The following is a 20,231-nucleotide window of genomic DNA, read 5'->3' as shown; positions in this document are numbered from 1 at the left end:
CTATTGCATATGATTAAAATACATTTACTGTGATTAAAGCCCTGTACACATGATCAAAAAAACTATACGAAAAATACTGCTTTTTCAAAGCTATCGTACAATATTCTGATTGTTACCCTCTACACTCCCCTTGTCAACATGAATTTTCTCCTGTGCATTTCTTACACTAAATTCTGCTATGATCACCAACATCCAGTCAAAACCCAGAAAAGTAACCACATGACTTCAGAAAAGGAGTAGGGTGGGAATTAAAAAAATAATGCCTGTATCAAGCTTGTGCATGAGGTTGATACTTTGAGGTTACACTGTGTAATATTTGTATATTTTTTGTAATAAATTGATATATTTTTTCATATATTTTGAAGCTTTTTGTGCGTTGCCTACATAATCCCATTCCTTGAGGTTTTTCGAATATTTTCAAATTCAGAGATAGTTACAGCGGCGTATCAGTAGATATGCCGTCGTAACTCTGAATCTACGCCGTTGTAAATTTAAGCGTATTCTGGAAACCAGATACGCTTAAATTAGGCTAAGATACGAGCGGCATAAGTCTCCTACGCCGTCGTATCTTAGGGTGCATATTTACGCTGGCCGCTAGGTGGCGCTTCCATTGTTTTCCGCGTCGAATATGCAAATTAGCAAGATACGCCGATTCACGAACGTACGTGCGCCCGTCGCAATTAGTTACGCCGTTTACGTAAGAGATACGCCGGCGTAAAGATAAAGCTGCTCCCTAGGTAGCGCAGCCCATGCAAGGTATGGACGTCGGAAAAAAGCCTATTTACCTTTTTACGTCGTTTGCGTAAGTTGTACGCGAATAGGGCTTGACGTAATTTACATTCCCGTCGAAACCAATACGTCCTTGCGGCGTACTTTGGAGCAATGCACACTGGGATATGTCCACGGACGGCGCATGCGGCGTTCGTTAAAAACTTCAATCATGTCGGGTCACGAGTCATTAACATAAAACACGCCCCCCCTGTTCCTCATTTGAATTAGGCGCGCTTACGCCGGCCCATTTACGCTACGCCGCCGTAACTTAGGAGGCAACTGCTTTGTGAATGCAGCACTTGCCTCTCTGACTTACGGCGGCGTAGCGTAAATGCGATACGCTACGCCGCCTCAAAGTTAAGCCAGTCTTTCTGAATCTGGCTAATTGTTTCTTGCGAGTAAGCTCATGGCACATCGCTGGCGGTCTCCTGGTCCTACTGCCTTTCTACAACGGTGTAATACAGTCAAAGCCATATTTGAGAGAAAAAAAATTAAATATAGGGTTTGCCCAAATAAATACCAAAAAAATAGCGTCACCTTCACTAGCCTGCTCTTCCATTATTTCATCAAACCCGTATAACTGGAATCATTTATAATCTGTCAAATGTATTTCTGGTCAGAGGGGTTTGTATCCATCATCAAGCTTATGTCTCTGTATTTTGGTTCTTTTTGTTTTACTGGGTCACCATCCAGTTCTAAAATGGAATGCGGTTTCCCACCTACATTACTGTAAACCATACTATTGGGTACAAGTTTTCACTGGAGTTCGCCAAGCATCTTGTAATGCATTCAAGAGTTCAGAGTAAATGGTAAAAAACATACCTTGGACTTAAACTGTTCATGGTACAAATTTAATGCTTCATACTTTTCCTGGACTTCAGTTAATCTCTTCTCACTGCTACAGCCAACAGATTGAGCCTAAAGATAACGTCAAACTGTATATTTATGGCCATATTTTATTAGCAACTAAAAATCAATGTATTTTGGCACAAAAACCTTGTGAGAATATGCAAAAGGACAGCAGCCAGGGTAGTTGGCAATAAATAACGTAGGTGCAGGAAGACACCTGTGTCTTTCAGACATTGTACTTGGTAACATTGCACTAATAAGAGTATAAACAACAAACAGAGGACATATATTATAGTGCAGCCTTAGGCCCCATACACACGAGAGGATTTATCCGCGGATACGGTCCACCGGACCGTTTCCGCGGATAAATCCTCTCGAGGATTTGCGAGGATTTTGATCCGATGGAGTGTACTCACCATCGGATCGAAATCCGCGTGGAAATCCCATCGCGGTGACGTGTCGCGCCGTCGCCGCGATGATGACGCGGCGACGTGCGCGACGCTGTCATATAAGGAATTCCACGCATGCGTCGAATCATTACGACGCATGCGGGGGATTGATTCGGACAAATTGATCCGGTGAGTCTGTACAGACCAGCGGATCAATCCGTTGGGATGGATTCAAGCGGATAGATTTGAAAGCATGTCTTCAAATTTTTATTCGCTTGAAATCCATCCCAGGGGATAAAAATCCGCGGAAACAGATCCGCTGGATTGTACACACCAGGGGATCTATCCGCTGGAGCCGGTCTGCGGATCAATTCCAGCGGATGGATCCTCTCGTGTGTATGGCGGCTCATAATGCAGGACACCGGATGCATGGATTCCAATGGGGGTTTAATTGGCTTAAAAAAAAAAGGATGGGCTTGGGGCGGACCCAGTTGTGTGAACATTGTTTGCCGCCATTGTCTCTCAGTGGTAATGTACAATGAGATGCACATGCTATCTCAGTGTAAATTTACAGAACTGCTCTGTACCATGATGATGCGACTCCCATGCGTATGCATGGGAGTGATGTCACCGCAGTCCAGACATTCAAGCCGCTGAAGAGAGAGAATACAGAAGGAAGACCAGGAGAAAGTGAAAGAGTCCTAACCAGCAGGAGCACTGACAGCACTAAGCACTAGCACATTTTTAGCATAAACCTCCTGTGGGCCCATGTATTAAAAAAAAAAAAAAATATCAGAGATTAATTCCGTTTTAAGCTTCTAATAACCAAGTAAAGAGGGAATCTTGTCAACAAAAAAAGCTGACTCGTACCTGCCATATATCTCAAACTTGGAAAGTGGAACTTTAGTCAGAAAATTAAGCCCTGCTAGATCACCTTAGGGTCGCTCCTTTTGCAGGTATAGCTACTGTATGTATAACAATAAAATAGGATTTTTATAACAGCTTACCTGTAAAATCCTTTTCTTGGAGTACATCACGGGACACAGAGCTGCATAGTAATAACCAGAGCTTTTTTTCTCAAAAAATAGGTGCAGGAACTCAACCACGACCCCATTCAAATTTCACAAACAGTAGGGGGGTCTTAAAGGGGCATTAAATACCAGGATTGCATTACATACAGAGTGTAGAGTTCAGGGGGTTACACACAGAGTGCAGAGCTGTCACTTGTAAACACAGAAACCAGACTTCTGTGTTTACAAGCGATTGTGGTGAGCAGGCACCAAAGGGTCTGAGTGAGAGGTGGTGGAACAGAGTTCCCCCAAGTCCCCCCTGAAAAAAAGCGCTGGTAATAACTATGGGTTATAGGCCTACCTTTAGGTGATGGACACTGGCACACCCAAGACAGGAAGTCCCCTCCCCTATGTAACCCCTCACATACCGGTACCTCAGTTTTTGTAGCAAAGCAATAATTATCCCAAGAAGAGGGATGGGAGCTCTGTGTCCCGTGATGTACTTCAAGAAAGGGATTTTACAGGTAAGCTGCTATAAAAATCCCATTTTCTTTTTTGTACATCACAGGACACAGGGCTACATAGTAATATGCACAGAGCAGCCCCATCCTCTCCTTTTTGGATCCCCTGCCAGCGTTCCTGCTTTGCTATGGAGGCACTCAAGCAGGCTCGCTTTGAAGCCACGCTCCTGTGAATAGACATTGTCTGTTCACATACAGAGTGTGGTTCGGCCCCGTCCCTACTCTCTCCTCATCAACTCACTAGCTGTGATTAACGGCAGCAGGAGCTAATGGCTGCCGCTGCTGTGTGAACCAATGAGGGGAGAGAGACCCAGGAGAGTCGCTGCTCTCGTGCACATTGCTGGATTAAGATGGGGGCTCAGGTGAGTATAAGAAGGGGCTGGAGGGGATCTGCACCTAGATGGTTTTACACCCTAATGCATAGAATGCAATTATGTATGTCACTGACCTTCTGCAAGTCCAAAGAAAGATTTTGGATGAAGTCTTGCAGTTCCTGCTGCCTCTGTTCCAGTTCTGTAATCTTCATTTTTGCACCTTCCTGAGCTGCTGTCAGCTCTGTCCTACGTCGCAAAATAGAAAACAAAAAACTTAGTCTTGTATATTAATATTGAAAATATGAAATGTCATACAACATATGTATCATCTGACCTGACAATGGACAGTTAAAACGACAAACTCAGCCTGAAGCCCATAATGAACAAGGACAAAATCTTAAGACCCCTTTCACACTGGGGCTTCTTTGCAGCGCTTTAGGAGCGTTGAATACACCGCTCCTAAAGCGCCCCTTCACATTAAAATCAATGGGAAGCGCCTGCAAAGCACCTTGGCATCGATGCTTTTAACCCTTTATTCGGTCACTAGCAGGGGTTAAAAGTGCCCCACTAGCGCTCGAAAAACTCCTGTAAAGCGCCGCTTTACCAGCGTTTTTCGTGGCGCTGGCAGTGTGAAAGGGCTCTCAGCATCCAAGTTGGCTGGATGGAAACATTGTGCTACCCCTAGTAGCAGAGAAGCTATCCATTATAAAGACCGGCATAAAACGCAGGGCCCAGAAATGACGTCAGCGGGAAGTGACCCTGCAACTGCTCTGATCCCCGCTGCCGAAGGGGGGGAGGTGTTAGGCTTCCAGTATCAGTTTTGGCGCATTTTTGCGAGTACTGATACTCGCGAAAATGCCTAGTATCGGCACCGATACTGGTGCAACTCTAGACGTATTGACAGCAGTAAACCATAAATGAGACAGGCCCAGTCCATGTTTTTTTCTGCACTTTTATTGAGCAAAAATGTAAACACAGTTTTCAATGCTGGAGGTCTTTGCAAATCAAATCCATAGCAACAAACAAAACAATTTCCGGTTCTGGTGCCTAATGTTGAGAGCTGAAGCACCAATCTGTACCAATTTAAACTGCCTGGGAGGACTTCCTACAGGATGAGCACCAGTTGGGTGTCAGATGCCAGATAGTGCTGCCTGGAGAGACAGCTTTTGAAAACTGCTTCATAGTGGCTACAAGAAACAATTTGCACTTGTGTCCTGAATGAAACAAGTGTTCTAAGACACTACTGAAATCATTGGCTTGTCAAATGTGTCCCTCTGTGCAAGAGATGGTTTCTAATTCTTAAACCGCTGACTCTCGGCCATGCCCATCTACAAGAAAATTCCTTTGATAGGGCAATTAGGCACACACTACTAATGGAAAATACAACTGAAAACGAACCAAAGAGGAGAAATACTAAGAACATGACATTAATGAAATTAGGGAAATTATCTCTGATGAGTGCGGCAATGTAGACAAAAGAAGTCTTTGTTTCATATTCAATTTCATGAAATTGTAACCATTCAAGAAGGAAGATGTTGAATACCTTGAACAGTCTCTTCTTGATGGCGATCTAGACCAGTGGTCTCCAAACTACGGCCCGGGGGCCAGATTTGGCCCTTTGCTTCCTTTAATTTGGCCTTAGGGGCATAATTTACCAAAGATGGGGCACAATTCCTCCCAATGACACCAACAATTGGGCCCAATGACATACATGTGAGGCATTGCCGTAAATAGTGGTGTGAGAAAGAATTCCTGCGGCTAACTCAGTGTAGCAAGTACCAAGGTGAGCACCCCATGCAGTATCAACATGGAGTCTGGGTATGGTTCTCCGTGTTCTATCAAGGTTGTGCGGCTTATGGAGCGAAAAATACGGTATATCCTTCTGGCTATTGAGAAATATATTTAAATGAAAGCATCTGGGGTTTAGCATTTAGCCACAAAAAATGCATTTTACAGATGCACTTATTCTTAGGCTACCCACCTCTGCTGTGACAGCTGGTCATTTTCCTTCTGCACTTTTTGAAGATCCACCTTTAGTCTTTCTAATAAGTCTTGGGCATCTTGACTTTCAGCTCGCGATAACACCAACTCTGTCCTTAGTGATTTCACCTCTTCTTGTACTTGACTCAATAACTGTTCTTTATTTAACAGCTGGAAAATGTACAGAATGTTATGCTAGTTAGGTATTACATGTAAACACAATACCAAGAACTGTTTACAATAAATCTAGTGCCTATCCAGTATAATCAGCTAATTTAATTTATATTCGATATCTACAGATCTCAAACAAAAAGGAAAGCACAGTATAAAAGACAGCAGCTACTCAATAAAATAATGTTTTTAAATTACCATAATATCATTTTCTTGGAGTACATTAGAGACACAGTATAAAGTAATTCTGGTACTTTGGGTTATGCTGCCACCTTCAGGAGACTGGACACAAGCAAAAGAAAGCTTGCACAGTCCAATATAACCACTTCCACCCCCACCAAGCCTCAGTTTTGTAGCAATTAATAATAGGAGTGAATCATAGGAACACTGCCACATACATAAGCCATACGTCAAATGAGAATGTGTGTAAAGCTGACCGATAGAAGCAATTGGCTTCTATACAGTCGTTGATTGCTTCTACACACCCCAGGAACATTTCCCTGCCCCAACCTCCCCAGCGATCACGAGATTTGCTAGTGGGTGCCACCAGGTAGAAGGGAGGGAGCCCAGTGAATGTCCATTAGCTGAGCTTCCCTACCCGTAAAACTCCACTTCTGGTTTCTGTTGTGTTCCCTTAGCATTAATAGGGGAATGTAAACACACGCATTACATATTGTCACACAGCCTAGATTGAGAACAATAGCTCTATACCCATTATTCATAGTCAATACAAAACTGTTGATTTATAGGGGCATTCAAGGAAATTAACAAGCAACAAGTTCCTGAAGCGCTCAAACCTGGCAGTCAGTGGGGGGTGTATATTGATAAGGTTAACCCCCAGCTGCCGACCACTGGAAAAAATTTAAATATCTGAAAGAAAAAAAAAAGTCAGCGCTCTATTGTGGTGTTGGTGGGGGGTAGTCAAAATTATATATATATAAATAAAGTATATACACCTTGGATTCAATCTGAAAACAAATTATTGCACTTAAAGTGTAGCCCAGCAGTATCCATGGAACTGTTAATGCTGATCGAAATGGCAGAAGATAAAAAGCATGTAGCTGTACAATTGATCAAAATACTTGAAAAACGGTACCACCATAGAATCTTGATAGGAAGGTGTTAACTTCTCTCGGGAAGTTCGCCATTCACAGATGGAGGAGGGTCACATTGGGATGTGTGGAGGGCAATCTGGCTCCAATCAGGAGTGGGGTGATGGAGAGCTTCCTCTTGCTAACGCAGGATCACTGGCTGTCAGCTATGAGCAGGGAAGCAGGTTTGCCATAGAAACATTGGATTGAGAAGGAGGCTTGCTTAACAGTACAGGAAGTGCTCAATGTCAGGGCGGAAATACACATTACTGTGGACTCAGAAAACAATACTTAAAGCGGTGGTTCACCCTAAATAACAAGTTTGTACCATTAAATCAAGCATACTAGCGTGAGCTACAGTATGCCTTTATTTATTTTTTTGGTGCCGTACTCACAGTGTAATCGCGTAGTGAAGTTTCAGACTCCCCGCGGGGAATGGGCGTTCCTATGCAGAGGGAAGATGATTGACGGCCGGCTATGGCGCGTCACACTTCCCGAAAATAGCCGGAGTAGGTCTCGGCTCTTCGCGGCGCTATACGGCGCCTGCGCACAGACTAGGAGCTGACTGCGCAGGCGCCGTGAAGAGCCAAGTCCTATTTCGGCCATTTTCGGGAAGCGAGACGCGCCATAGCCGGCCGTCAATCAAGCTAGTATGCTTGATGGCATGCTAGAATTTTTTTTTTTTTTTTTTTTAGGGTGAACCCCCGCTTTAAAGCGGTTGTATAGTTAAAAAAAATAATAATGTTTGTGCCACCTGTAAAAGGAAAAAGCATAATGAGCTAGTATGCACAACATACTAGCTCATTATGAAATATTTACCTTAGAACGGATGTCGGTATCTCTGCCGGTCCACGCCGAGGGAGATGACAACATTTCCCCTCCGCGTGTATCGAGGCTCCAGCACTGTCAGTGGCTGGAGCCGCGATGTCGTCACTCCCGCGCATGCTCATGGGAGACTTCTTTCTGACAAGGTCTGGCGTCTGCCGAGCCTTAAGCTGAGAATCCCCTGTGCGCATGCGCCGCTGCATTCAGCAGCTCATTGCAAGGGGAATATCTCCTAAATCGTAAAGATTTAGGAAATATTTTAATTACAGGTAAGTCTTATTATAGGCATACTTGTAGGTAAAAGTAAAAAAAAAAAAAAAAAAAAATTATATATATAAAAAAGACTATACAACCGCTTTAAGATGGCACTGCCTTACCCCTAGAAACAAGGGCCCGGATTCAGATAGAGATACGACAGCGTAACTCCTGATACGCCGTCGTATCTCTGAGATCCGTCGGTCGGATCTATGCGGCTGATTCATAGAATCAGGTTCCGCATAGATCTCCCTAAGATCCGACAGGTGAAAGTGACTTACACCGTCGGATCTTAGGCTGCAATTCCAGGCCGGCCGCTAGGTGGCTTTTTTTTTACACGCAACTAATATGCAAATGAGGATTTCCGCCGATTCAGAAACGAACGCCCGCCGCTTTTTTTTTTTACCTTGCTTGCGTTTGGCTTTTTCGGCGTATAGTTACCCCTGCTATGTGAGGGGTATCCTATGTTAAGTATGGCCATCGTTCCCGCGCCGCGCTTTGAATTTTTACGTTGTTTGCGCAAGTCGATTCAGAAAAGAGCTGGACGCAAGTTACGCTCATGCCGAAACCGTCCTAGCGACGTCATTTGGAGCAATGCACGCTGGGAAAATTCGCAGACGGCGCATGCGCTGTTCGATCGGCGCGAGGACGCGCCTAATTTAAATTGTAGACGCCCCCTAGCCGCGGAAGTTGAATTGCGCCGGGGGGATTTACGATACGCCGCCGCAAGTTTTGAGGTAAGTGCCTTCTGAATTAAGCACTTGCCTCAAAAACTCGCGCCGGCGGATCGTAAATCAGATCTAAAGATCCGCTAACCTATCTGAATCCGGCCCACGTTTTAAAGTTTCTTTAAACAGTAAGTAATATGCGATTTGGGCTGGATTACAGTGGCTATTGTTTGATAATTACTTAATATAATGGACTAAATGAAAAGAAACATCAGATTCGGAGAGTTTACTTCCTCTTTAAACGTAAAAAGCACTGGAATGCCAATGGCTCGATTAGTGTGCACCAAAACCCTACTCTGGTAGTGCGTAATATAATGTCTTGTAGCAGTATTTTTGATGAAAGATCAGAAAATAGTGACTGCCTGGCAAACAAGACCAGTTTTTGAGTGATGTTAAAGTCCTATGAAAGAGATGACATTTTCCAGGAATACTACAACTAAATACTGCAAAATTTCACTTTTACCGTGTGTTTGATTTTTGACATTTCTTGTTGCTGAAATACTTCAAACTTATCCAAATCAGTTTTTTGGAAAGAGGAAAGACTCGGTTCCATGATGTCTGTCTGATTGCACAGCTGATTCTTTTCCTGGAATTAGAAACAATATTATATAGTTGATCAATTGCCCACTTGTAACAATGCTAAGCACATTACATTCCCTTCATTCCACTGATGTATATCCACCAATCCACAAGTAAAATAATAGGATCAGAAATTAAAACAGCAGAAAGATGTCTAAACTACTGTATGTAACCAGTTCAGATATTGTTCACCATTACAATAATGAGGTCTATGAGGATTTGTACGAGAATGAAATGTAAAAGTGAAGGTGTTGCCTGATAGGAATTAATAGCACTTGTAGTTCTTCTAACACTGGTTGTCACCTTGAGACTTGTTTTGCCATTAATCTAAAGACACCATCTTGTAATCTGTAAACTCCATTCTAATCTTGTATCTCTGAAGGACAAAATTCGCTAATCCTATCTCCATTTCCAGAATCTCTAAGGCAAGCCATAGATGCCATTTGCTTTCCTGCAACGCGTGGCTGCAGGAAAGAAAATTGCTTAAAGGGTCACTAAAGGAAATTTTTTTTTGCTGAAATGACTGTTTACAGGGTATAGAGTGGGGATATGCAATTAGCGGACCTCCAGCTGTTGCAGAACTACAATTCCCATGAGGCATAGCAAGACTCTGACAGCCACAAGCATGACACCAGAGTCAGAAGCATGATGGGACTTGTAGTTTTGCAACAGCTGGAGGTCCGCTAATTGCATATCCCTGGTATAGAGACATAAAAGTTAACGGATTCCTTTTAAAAATGATTAAAAATAGATTAAATTCAATCATACAATGTGCCTCTAGTTTCACTTTCGGTTTTAAACTGGTTTCATGTTTCTGTGAAGTAAAGAGACACAGAACAAAACCAAACAAATCCAGGGCAGTGTTTTGTTTTTAAAATGAATCTGATTGGTTCTGAGGAGTTTTAGGACACACAGTAAGGACAGTTTGGACCACAGTGAAAAGCTGCCATGAGATTTTTCATAAGGAGCCAGACAAGCAGGAAGTGTGGAGATCACAGCAGAATTACAGAAACCAAAGCAAAAACGAACAATGAGGACATGAAACCAGGACTGCAGTAAGGTAAAGGAAGCTATTTAGCTAAAAAAAAATTCCTTTAGTGATCCTTTAAATTCCCCCACCAACAAAGTCCGTGTTGATGGGAAAAACTCTCTCACAGTGCTAGTGTTCTGTGGGCAGGAAGCTCCCCTGCCAGCAGAACACAATAATCACTGTTGGCCGCTATAACTGCCAACAGGCTGGTTGAACTGAAGTAAAAAATGTAGATAGACTTCAGTACAATCAGCCGGTTTCCTTTTATAATTATCCATGTCACATGTGCCAATGATTTTCTGCTTCCCGCTCCCTCCTCTGCCCATTTTATTCCATAATGCATACATATACAAAATACAAATTAAGGGCCACAGAAGAATTACGCCGGCATATCTATTGATACGCCGCGTAATTTCAAAAGTTCCCGCGTCGTATCTTTGTTTTGTATCTACAAAACAAGATACGACAGCATCTGGGCTCGATCCGACAGGCGTACGTGTTAGTACGCCGTCGGATCTTAGGTGCATTTTTCCGGCGGCCACTAGGTGGCGTTTCCGTCGAATTCCGCGTTGAGTATGCAAATTAGCTAGATACGGCGATCCACGAACGTACGTCCGGCCGGCATTTTTTTACGTCGTTTGCGTTCGGCTTTTTCCGGCATATAGTTACCCCTGCTATATGAGGCGTACTCAATGTTAAGTATGGCCGTCGTTCCCGCGTCAAATTTTGAATTTTTGACGTCGTTCATGAATAGGGATTTGCGTAGAATGACGTCACCGTCGTAAGCATTGGCTTGTTCCGGTTTACTTTCGAGCATGCGCACTGGGATACCCCCACGGATGGCGCATGCGCCGTTAAAAAAAAACGTTGTTTACGCCGGGTCACAACATATTTACATAAAACACGCCCCCATCACATCGATTTGAATTGTGCGCCCTTACGCCGCCAAAAGATACACTACGCCGCCGTTACTTACGGCGCGCATTCTTTAAGGATTCGAGAAAAAAAAAGTACGTTGAGGCGGCGTAGTGTATCTCAGATACGCTACGCCCGACGGAAATATGCGCCAGGGTACGTGGATCTGGCCCTAAATCTCTTACAGGAAACATTCTACATGCACAAAAAAAAAAAAAAAATATTCCACCCATCGACAGGCAAGTTTCCAAATGAAAAGAATTTACCTCTTCGAGACTTCCAATCTTTGCCAGCCACTCCTTAAAAAACAAAAAAACCACAAACAGGTCAGAGCAAGCACTATAATTAGATGGCTGCATTTTAGATCATCACAACAAGCATTTTTATTGTCAATTTATAGTGAAAAGTACTACCTGAATGTGATGCATGATGAGTGAAAAGGTTTGGGGAAGAGAAATTGGCGTTTAGAGTGGCAGTGGATCATGCAGAATTTAAAGAAAAAAGGCAGCTGGCAGTGAGGGGTTAAGCGAAAGAAAGAAATGGCAGCTGGATTGGGGGTTAGATAGAAATATGTGATTGGCAATTTATTGTGGACAAGGTAACCTGACAAAAGCTGATCATAGTGGGTAGTAGAGAAGAGAAAGGAGTGTCAGCTGACTGGAATATCTGGAGCAACATTTTCACCTGCCAAGGCTTCTTCAGGGGATTTTGGCGACCACTGTTAGTATATAAGCTATATCAAAACAAGTAACAGGATGTTACAGGATGTCAGAGATAACGAATAATGTTACATCAATCAAATACTGTACATCAGGGTTTGACAAATTTGCTTGGAATCTAGGAGCCAGCTAAAAAAGTTAGGAGCCAGAAAACGCACCCCGTCCCGACGAGCTTGCGCGCAGAAGCGAACACATACGTGAGCAGCGCCTGCATATGTAAACGCTGTTCAAACCACACATGTGAGGTATCGCCGCGATTGGTAGAGCGAGAGCAATAATTCTAGCCCCAGACCTCCTCTGTAACTCAAAACATGCAACCTGTAGATTTTTTAAACGTCGCCTATGAAGATTTTAAAGGGTAAAAGTTTGTCGGCATTCCACGAGCGAACGCAATTTTGAAGCGTGCCATGTTGGGTATTAATTTACTCGGCATAACATTATCTTTCATAATATTAAAAAAATGGGGATAACTTTACGGTTGTCTTATTTTTTTATTTAAAAAAAAGTGTAATTTTTCCCCAAAAAAGTGCGCTTGTAAGACCGCTGCGCAAATACGGCGTGACAGAAAGTATTGCAACGATCGCCATTTTATTCTCTAGGGTGTTAGGATAAAAAATATATATAATGTTTGGGGGTTCTAATTAGAGGGAAGAAGATGGCAGTGAAAATAGTGAAAAATGACATTAGAATTGCTGTTTAACTTGTAATGCTTAACTTGTAATACCAACGGCCACCACCAGATGGCGCCAGCTCACATCTGGTGGTAATAACTTGTATAACCAATCGCTCACCACCAGATGGCGCCAGCTCACAAAAAAAAAAACATTTTTTTGCCCACCTTCCAAGCCAAGTCGCCAGGACACTATTTCTAGTCGCCATGGCGACCGGGATTTGTCGAGCCCTGCTGTACATTACTAAGATACATATAAATCATGTACTGGTGTTCCCCCTCCTGTGACGGTAGCTCTGTCATGCTTGTTGTTCAACCCCAGCCTGTCTTTCTAGGATAGCCTGACAGTCCTTGTAGTCTAACCGGTGGCTCATGGCTCCAGCACATTTGCAGTGGCATCTTTAGTGTCCGAACTCGGCCGATGACGTCAGACGGGTGGGAGAAACAGAAGGCCGGAAGCTCCAGTGCCCATGCTGTTTGAGCCAGGATGGCGCTGCTTGCTCCAACACATGCCAAGTTCAAAAGTATTCCTGCATATACTTATTTGGAAATGCTCAGTTAAATAGCAGTACTTAGGAACTCCTTACTGTTATGCCGCGTACACACCATCACTTTATGTGATGAAAAAAAAAACGACGTTTTTAAAAACGTCACTTTAAATGACTGTGTGTGGGGGAAAACGTTGTTTTATGTCTTGTGAAAAACTACAAAAAAAAAATTGAAGCATGCTTCAATTTTATGTGTCGTTTTTCAAAACGTTGTTTTTTACTTCACAGAAATTGACCGTGTGTAGCAAAAAACGACGTTTAAAACAACGTTTTTACACCCGCGCATGCCCAGAAGCTAGTTATGAAGCGAGCTTCAATGGAAAAAATTGGTGAACGTAACCTCGCTAGAGCATTGTGAAAAAACGATGGTGTGTAGGCAACTTCGTCTTTGAAAATTGAAGTTTCAAAAACGTTGTTTTTTACTTCACAGAAAATGTCTTTTTTTTTCATCACATAAAGTGATGGTGTGTATGCGGCATTAAGCTTAATATAGAATAGTCCCGCCTTTACTTTTTTTTAATTTGCCAGATAGATGGTGGCTTTGTAAGTCGATTTGTAAATAGCCAGTCTATTCTTTTAACTTACCAATAGCCGACTATTTGGAGCTCTTAGATTGAGCCCTCATTGTTTGGCATTACAGTAACTGCAACAGATTAAATTACTTTAACCTAACTTATATACATGGCTAATTACCTTGCTTTTACCAGGTAAATGCCACACCTTGTTCCATCTGAATTTCAGTCCTTGAGTGCCCGTCATCTGCTTTGGCCTCAGGAATTAGGCACTTCCTTGTGTCTATTCACTTAATTACATATGCAAGTACGTAAGCATTTGGTACTAGTCAATTTAATTTTATACCTGTTTTTGGGTGTAACCCAATTCAGTGGAACCTCGGATTACGAGCATAATCTGTTCCAGGAGAATGCTCGTAATCCAAAGTACTCACATATCAAAGCAAGTTTCCCCATTGAAGTCCTCAGCGAAGAAAATAATTTGTTCCGCACTGACTTCAATGGCATGCAATACTGCATGTGGCCAGAGGTAGGGGGCGCTGGAGAGCCTCAGAAACACCTGGAAAGGCCAGAGGAAAGCTCAGTTGACCTTGGCAAACCTCGGAAAGGCTTGGGAACTGAGTATTTCCGTGTCTTTTCGAACTGCGCTGTTCGGCTCCGGCGCCCCCCACCTCAGGCCAAATGAGGTACTGCACACCGCTTTGGCCTGAATCCTGCTCGTTTTGCGAGACAACACTCGCAATTCGAGTTAGGATTTAAAAAATACAGTGTTCGTATTGCAAAACGCTTGTTAACCACGTTAATCGCAATCCGAGGTTCCACTGTACTCATATTTGGTATATTTACTATAGCTTGGTCCTTCTGTGTCTCCAGGGGTCACGTCATTCCTGGTTGCCCCGCATATCCTATATGGGCATGATCTCAACCAATGGCCACTACTTTTGGGTAATCCTATGATAATCTGACATACTGAATAAATGGTTTATATATATTTGTAATGTATTTGATTGATGTAACATTGTTTATTATACCTGACATCTTGTAACATCCTGTTACTTGTTTTGATATAGCTTATATACCAACAGTGGTCACCAAAAACCCCTGAAGAAGTCTCGACAGGCAAAACATGTTGGGAACATGACTGATACTGCTATATATGTGAAAATACTATAACAGTGTAACCGAGACCTGTCTATATTTCCCATTTCTTAATGCATTTTAATCTTGTATATCAATGAACTATGTAATTGAAATTTTTCGCATTTTTTTGTAGAATGGCACCTAAAAAAATCCCATATTGAGACAACCATTCTCCATATGAAAAGTTATGTGGTCAAAGACCTGGGAGGCAAAAAAAAAAAAGAGGAAGAAGAGTGAGATCTGATTGTGACGTGTGGATAGAGGTGGCCAAGCATGAGCAGATCGTGGTCAGTTGGGGAAATAGCCAAACTGGGAGTTCAGCACAATCAGAGGTGTCATGGCGTGGATACATTAAAAAAAAAATCATAATTCATGAAACAATCAAGTCATCATACCAGAGGAGAGTTTTTCCCAATATACAAGCCCTTATGTTGAAACAGAATAACCTGAACAATGGTGCCACTTTACACAAACCAACAGACAATGAGATGACCTGGTGTTTTGAAGATATAAAGTCTTTGATCAAAGAAAGTCCATGTCAAACAGCCCCATTGTTTCCAAGGGTGAGATTGTCTCTTCAGTAAGAACCTAGGGCCAGATTCAGATACAATTACGTTGCTCCACGGCAGCGTAACGTATCTGATTTACGTTACACCGCCGCAGGTTTACAGCGTAAGTGCCTGATTCTCAAAACTCTTACCTGTAAACTTGCGGCGGTGTAACGTAAATGCGCTCGGCGCAAGCCCGCCCAATTCAAATGGGGCGGGCACCATTTAAATTAGGCGCGTTCCCGCACCGAACGTACTGCGCATGCTCCGTCGGGTAAATTACCCGACGTGCATTGCACTAAATGACATCGCACGGACGTCATTTGTTTAGACGTTAACGTAAATGGCGTCCAGCGCCATTCACGGACGACTTACGCAAACGACGTGGTTTTTTAAATTCGACACGGGAACGACTGGCATACTAGGGCTAGCTATGCGTAACTGATTCTAAGAATCAGTCGCATAGTTAGGACGGCCGTAACACAGAGATACGCCGTCGTATCTCTTCTGTGAAAATCTGGCCCCTAGTGTTGACTCAGCTTTTGCCCAGAGCGATGGTGTAGACACACAGTTAATCATACACCAAATCTCCCAGTTTCAGCTCAAACAGAAACTATAAAAAAATAAAAATATGTATATCAAAAATGACTGTATTGCATTTTGTAAGAATCAATGTGTACTGGAGTCATCCACATATTGGACAAGGACTTGACACCAGTCTTTCGTGGTTGTGTTGTTCGATTCCATAAATCTCTGTGAAATCCCAATATATTTGGTTAGGTATAGATTTCTAATAGCCCGCAAACTAAACAAGGTGGGGACAGCGTATAACAGGACATGAAGGAAATCACCATATTATATTAACATGAAACATATTAAAATACATTTCATAATAATAATAATAGAAACCTTTACGTCGATTACACATTTACCATGATCAGAGATGGACGGGTGAGAAATAGGACAGTTACCTCCCATATTTGGAGCCAACCAATCATGAGATTGCAAACATGAGGAGAGGGAGGAGCAAACAAACAATGGCAATGCACCATACAAAAGCAGAAACACGAGATTCAAGGGACCGAGGACCACACATCCACACGCTGACATACACTCTCTAGACCAGTGTTTCTCAACTCCAGTCCTCAAGGCTCCCCAACAGGTCATGTTTTCAGAATTTCCCTCAGATGAAACGGATGTGGTAATTATTAAGGCATTGAAACTGATCAAATCACCTGTGCAAAATAAGGGAAAGCCTGAAAACATGACCTGTTGGGGTGCCTTGAGGACTGGAGTTGAGAAACACTGCTCTAGACGAACACAAGCTTGGTGATAAGTGATCATTGCCGCTAGGACGAATCGAATATACATCTTTCCCTTTTAAACGGTGGCGAGATACTAACCATATAAATATTAATCAACTTTTTCTTCCCAAAATTATAGAAATCATATTTTACTGATTATATTTTATCATCATCAAGTACTGTGTGAAGGGTAGTTTAGTATTTAATAATTGTCCCACATTATTTGTCTTTCCGTGTGTGGGTGAAATTAAGATCAACCTGTAATGCTACCAATTTGGATATTGTGGTCCCAGGGAAATTATTTATTGCCCAATCCAATCTGGTAGCCCTGTAAAATTAAGACTTCTTACAAATTGATAATATCCATCTGTTGGCTCCTCAAGACATATTTTCGGCCTTTCTTCTGGCCGGAGAAAGTCAGAAAATTGTATTCAGAGCAGCAAGAGATATTGGCCCGGATTCACAACGGAGTTACGACGGCATATCAACGGATACGCCGTCGTAACTCTGAGTTGCGGGGTCGTATCTATGCGACTGATTAATAGAATCAGTTACGCATAGATTTCCCAAAGATCTGACCGGCGAAAGTGTCTTACACCGTCGTATCTTAGGCTGCATATTTACGCTGGCCGCTAGGTGGCGCTTCCGTATATTTCCGCAAGTTATATGCAAATTAGGTAGTTATGCCGTTTCAGAAACGTACGTCCGCCCGGCGCATTTTTTTACGTCGTTTACGTTAGGCTTTTTCCGGCGTAAAGTTACCCCTGCTATATGAGGCGTATCCTATGTTAAGTATGGACATCGTTCCCACGTCGAATTTTGAAAATTTTACGTCGTTTGCGTAAGTCGTTCGCGAATAGGGCTGTACGTAAGTTACGTTCACGTCTAAAGCATTGACAATTTGCGGCGTAATTTCGAGCATGCGCACTGGGATTCTTTCGCATGCAAATGGGTGCAACCAATCCTCTGCTTTTAACATATACAGTTAGACAGTTGAATTTGGCTTGCTGTTTGGGTGGTAAGTATGAGCCTGGTTATAAACATTTACTATTTTACTTTTTACTCCTGTTTGTTTAAAAACGCATCTCATTTAAAGCGGGGGTTCACCCTTAGAGGGCACTTTTTAGCCTTAGATTCCTGCTCGTTTTGTCTAGGGGAATCGGCTATTTGTTTTAAAATATGAGCAGTACTTACCCGTTTACGAGATGCATCCTCTCCGTCGCTTCCGGGTATGGGCTGCGGGAATGGGCGTTCCTTCTTGATCGACAGTCTACCGAGAGGCTTCCGACGGTTGCATCCATCGCGTCACGATTTTTCGAAAGAAGCCGAACGTCGGTGCGCAGGCGCAGTATAGAGCCGCACCGACGTTCGGCTTCTTTCGGCTACGAGTGACGCGATGGATGAGACCGTCGGAAGCCTCTCGGAAGACTGTCAATCAAGAAGGAACGCCCGCTCCCGAAGACCCATACCCGGAAGCGACGGATAAGATGCATCTCGAAAACGGTAAGTACGGCTCATATTTTAAAACAAATAGCCGATTCCCCTAGACAAAACGAGCAGGAATCTAAGGGGACAAGGGAAAAAATTTAATAAATGGGTGAACTCCCGCTTTAAAGTCCCAAAAACCCTCTTTTTTTGTATTCTGGGTTTACAACCGCTTTAAAAGTGTATTGCAATGGAAAAAATCTAAATTACTGACCTGATCCTTTTTCTCAAGAGCCAGGGCATGTTCTTCAGCTATCTTGACTCGGTTCGCTTGATGGGCCTCGTTTTGCTCTTGAAATTTTTGTACTGTTGCTAGTATAAAACAAAATAATGCAAATATTTATCCTCCAACCTTAAGTGTTTTTTAAAGTTAAACAACTAAATAACAACAGGTAAAATACATACAGTATTAGTGCTGGTTCACACAGGGGCGTGCAGCGCGACTCTGCAAGGCGATCTGCACACGACTTCAGTGGTGGCTTGCAAAATGACCTCTGTATAGAAGTCAATGCAAGTCGCCCTGAAGTTGTCCTAAAGTAGTACATGAACCTTTTTCTAAGCCGGAGCAGCTTGAGTCGCACCTATTAGAACCCATAAATACAGCTTTCAGCAATTGAAGGGCTTGCTGAAAGGGCACAAAGTTTCAGCGATCGTCTTGACACATTTTACATTCTAAGATCTTTATGATTAAAGCAGAACTTTACCCATAACTTGCAGAGAAATAATGTTCTTCAGTAAAGAAGAACATACATTCCACATTAATATTTATACTACCAAAAATAGTGTGTGCTGTAAATTGCCTCCAGCATTGCTTCTGTTTCTTCTTGCGGGTGACTGCCATTTTTTAATGAAGCCCAGAACCCTCAGCAGCAGTAAATCATAAAGCAGAACTAAACCCATCAATTTAACAGTTTAAAAAAAAACAGTTACATTCCTGTAGTGCCAGGATTGCCACCTGTCACATTTGCTTGTGTCCGCAACCAAGCTGTCAAACCATCAAATAAAAAAACAAAGTTAAAAGGCCAGATTTCACTCAACCACCAAAGAATGACATATGGTCGGGTACACACGATCGGACATTCCGACAACAAAAACGTGGATTTTTTTCTGATGGAACGTTGTCTTAAAACTTGTCTTGCATACACACGGTCACACAAATGTTGGAAATTCCGAACGTCAAGAACGCGGTGACGTACAACACTACGTCAAGTCGAGAAAAATTAAGTTCAATGATTCTGAGCATGCATCGAATTGATTCAGAGCATGCGTAGGATTTTTGTGCGTCAAAATTACATACAGACGATCGGAATTTCCGACAAGAACTTTTGTTGTCGGAAAAATTGAAAGCCAGCTCTCAAACATTTTTGGTCGGAAATTCCGACACCAAATGTCCGATGGAGCCTACACACGGTCGGAATATCAGACCAAAAGCTCACATTGAACATTTGTTGTCGGAAATTCCGATCGTGTGTACGCGGCAATAGAGTGTATACAACGCTATTTACTGGGCTGTAATAAATTCACAGTTTATTAATCAAAAGTATAAGTAAAGGTAAAGAACTGTAATGCATTAAAATGGTACCATTAGTAAAAGAGGTGAATGCAGGTTTTTAGGTGTGCAATACAGGCAGTCCCCAGGTTATGAATACAATAAGGACTGTAGGTTTGTTCGTAAATAGAATTTTTGTGCAAGTCGGAACATTGCGTGTAAGTGTAACTTCCGCCTTTGCAGGGAGGGATGTGAGATGTTTTCCGGCGTCCACCTGTGCAGGGATGTGGCATGTTCCGGGTGCTTCTGGGGCCCTTCTGGCCATGCAGTACATGAAGTACTGCAGTGTGGAATGTGGCAAGGTAGCTGCTCGGAAGTATCCAGGACC

At 42.7% G+C, this 20,231-nt stretch overlaps 1 protein-coding gene across 2 annotated transcripts in view; it reads right to left on the bottom strand.

Moving 5' to 3' along the window:
- The window catches only part of GOLGA1 (golgin A1), a 109,916-nt gene that overhangs the window by 44,361 nt on the left and 45,324 nt on the right, over positions 1-20,231 (bottom strand). For both annotated transcript variants that reach the window (XM_040323026.1, XM_040323027.1), the window contains 6 exons: positions 18,569-18,666; positions 11,695-11,727; positions 9,368-9,490; positions 5,836-6,005; positions 3,989-4,100; positions 1,594-1,689 (listed from right to left, as the gene is read on the bottom strand). In XM_040323026.1, the coding sequence (XP_040178960.1) occupies positions 1,594-1,689; positions 3,989-4,100; positions 5,836-6,005; positions 9,368-9,490; positions 11,695-11,727; positions 18,569-18,666 (632 nt within the window). The remainder of the gene's footprint in view (positions 1-1,593; positions 1,690-3,988; positions 4,101-5,835; positions 6,006-9,367; positions 9,491-11,694; positions 11,728-18,568; positions 18,667-20,231) is intronic.

Source organism: Rana temporaria, chromosome 9 (assembly GCF_905171775.1).
Source record: "Rana temporaria chromosome 9, aRanTem1.1, whole genome shotgun sequence".
In the NCBI taxonomy this organism is placed as follows: Eukaryota; Metazoa; Chordata; class Amphibia; order Anura; family Ranidae; genus Rana; species Rana temporaria.
The sequence above is the reverse complement of the archived record's forward strand: the minus strand, read 5'-3'. Positions and strand labels throughout refer to the sequence as shown.